A 2,649-nucleotide genomic window follows, 5' to 3' on the forward strand; every position below is an offset into this window, starting at 1 on the left:
TGTGGCCTGCACACGCTTCTCTACTCTCCCCAACACTTTACGGTCTGTCGAGGAGCGCCGCAAGGGCAGCAAGGGCGCCAGTAGTGTGGGACGCGCGACTGGTGGGCTGTCGGTGTGATGCAGCTGTGCCGTTTGCTGGGACGCCGGCGGCCGTGACAGCGAGAGCTGACGGCGGAACGGAAGTTGTGTTGTCCTTTGGGGCTGTCGGCCACGGGGCAGCCACCACCGCGGCGTGGGGCGTTGACTGGGAGGCGGGCAGGCAGAGGAGGACCAACGGGAGCGGGCGGCCGTTCCACGGCCCCGCGGCTTCAACTCCGGCGTCAAAGTATCGCTCCGTGCCACAGGCCACAGTGGCCTAATAGTTTGCTCCGTCGCAAGCGGGCCGCGCCTGATGGTGTGTTCAAGACGCATACAGTTCTCTCTGGGGTCTGGCGTCGTGGCGCAAATAGGTGTTGGCGCGGCCATTAGCGCCACTGGCAGAAGCAGCCAGAGCGGTGCCCTCGCGTCTGCGATGTATTGAGCGGTCGCTGCGGCGGCTGAGGCGGTGCGTTGTTTTGGCTGTGTGGAGCACCTGAGGGCGTCGAGTCTCTGGGCGCGTTCTTCGTCCAGCCCCCGATGTTCTGCGCGCCGCAGCGAGGGTGTGTTGGATGCTATCCGTCCACACGCCCGGGGCGTCCCGGTGTGCAGCGGCCGTTGTCAACCCCACCGCCGCGGCAGGTGGTGAGGAATGCAGGGCGCTGGCAGTGACGCTCCTTTCGCTCCAGACAAAGTGCGCTTTGGCGTTGAGTGGGCCTCTCCGAGCTCAGAAGAAACTCTCCTGACGCCGTACAACTTCGGCGGTCGACACAACTTGACTAGCATCATCGATGGTGAGGGGGGACACGGGTTCCGCCGCTGGCCACGTGGCTGCAGGGAGTGGATGGAGCCCGGCGTGAGTGGCCCGCGGCAACTCCGACGCGGCCCGCTACTTCCGTTCACAATCGCATGGCGGCATTGGGCGCCTGGGTTGGGTGTGCTGCGGTGCGGTGCAGACGGGCGCCCTGGTGGGACCGTTCAACCTGTTGAATCACTCTCCCTGCCGATCCACCTCTTTTTCTCTCTTTGTTGTGTTTCCTTCGCCTTCCCTAGCCAGCACTCCGTAATGAGATCGCAAGAGAAATGCAACAGTGTGGGCCCCGTGCCGGGGACAGACGGCGCTGCCCTCCCTCCCCATCTGTCAGCGGAGGAAACGGTGGAGGAGCGCTTTGTGCACGCCGATGCGAAGAGGCTATTCAACGTGGTGCCGTGTCTGCGCTACCTTCCCATTTTTGGCACCAGTGCGGAAGCCTTCGGGCCAAAGTGCGTGCTGTCAGTGGGATTGACAGAGTTTCTCTGCAAGGGTGTTGCCGACTTCCTCGTCCGTTTTTCACTGTACCCCATGTTCAGGGTGCGTTTCGGCGTTGACGCCATGACGTACCAGCGCTTGCAGAACTTGTCAATGATGGGGTGGTCGATGAAACCGATTGCTGCCATGTTCAGCGACATCTTCAGCTTCTTCGGGTACACGAAGCGCTGGTACTTGGTCGCCTCGTGCGTGATCGGTGCCGCCTTTGCGCTTGCCTTTGGGATGATGCCCGCCACGAAGTCCAGTGCGGCGCCAGCAGCGGTGTTTGTTTTCCTCACCTGCTTCACCAAGGCCATCGTGGACATCCTGACGCAGGGCCACTACAGCCGCCTAATGCGCCGTACCCCCCTCGCAGCCCCGTCGCTGGTGAGCTGGGTGTGGTGGTGGGTGCTCCTGGGCACCCTTGTCGCCTCCGTCATCGTTGGGCCACTCGCCGACGCAAAGATTGAGTGGATCGGTGTGATGGTTGGCGCCGCGCTGCAGCTCCTGACGACGTTCTTCTTCGCGATGAACTGGTACGGGGAGAAGAAGAACCGTGAAAACCGTGCGGAGGACGCCAGGCTGTTGCGCGCAGACCTGTTGGCAGAGGCGAAGGACCGCAATGCAAAGCAGGAGGAGGATGGCGGCGTGGTGGCTGCGGTGAGCGACGACCTCATGCTGGGACTCTCCAACGAGGTGTGCGTGGACGAGGAGGAAGAAAAGGTGCAGCCCCTGCCCAGCTGCTGCTGTGGTGCCTTCGAGGTGAACAAGGAGGTGGCGCGACGCAACTGGAGGATGGTTGTCTACTGCCTTCTCGTGACGGCGGGCTCAGTCATCATGGCCATCGTCACCCTTTTTGGAGGCACCTGGAAATTGCTTGGCGCCTGCGTCGCCGTTTCCGTTTTCCTTTGTGGCTTCGGCTTCTTTGCCCTTCCGCTGGTGATCGCCAAGGTGAATTTGTATTGGTTCATTTGCATGGCAGCGTGCATTCAGCTTCCCGGCGCGATGGACAGCTTTTTCATGGCGGAGCCTGATTGTCTCCCCGACGGACCGCACTTTTCGTACGTATTCTACAACACGATTGGAAGCGTCGTTTCAAACATCGGTGGCATCGTTGGTGTGGCGCTGTTCAGGTACGTGTTTTCGAAGCGGAGCTACCGCTTCACATTCATCATCACCACACTTATGCTGATCGCGGCCAGCGTCTTTGACCTCATCATTGTGAAGCGCTGGAACCGTCCGCGCATCAGCGACAATGTGATGTTTCTGTTCGGTGATCAGGTCGT

At 61.3% G+C, this 2,649-nt stretch overlaps 2 protein-coding genes across 2 annotated transcripts in view; one reads left to right on the top strand and one right to left on the bottom strand.

Moving 5' to 3' along the window:
• TraAM80_09995 (uncharacterized protein) overlaps window positions 1-465 on the bottom strand; it is a gene marked incomplete at both ends in the record, with an annotated part of 768 nt that extends 303 nt beyond the window's left edge. Inside the window, one exon of the mRNA XM_029386647.1 lies at window positions 1-465. This exon is cut by the window's left edge and continues 303 nt beyond it. Coding sequence (XP_029233501.1) covers window positions 1-465 — 465 coding nt within the window.
• A 262-nt stretch (window positions 466-727) lies between these two features.
• Window positions 728-2,647, top strand: TraAM80_09996 (putative folate/pteridine transporter; the record flags this gene model as incomplete). Its single annotated transcript, XM_029386648.1, has 1 exon — window positions 728-2,647. A coding segment is annotated over one exon (1,920 nt), but the record flags the coding sequence as incomplete, so codon positions are not given.
• Window positions 2,648-2,649: the final 2 nt, after the last annotated feature.

The sequence above is a fragment of the Trypanosoma rangeli genome (assembly GCF_003719475.1).
Source record: "Trypanosoma rangeli strain AM80 chromosome Unknown Tra_15.4_contig_00752, whole genome shotgun sequence".
Taxonomy (NCBI): domain Eukaryota; phylum Euglenozoa; class Kinetoplastea; order Trypanosomatida; family Trypanosomatidae; genus Trypanosoma; species Trypanosoma rangeli.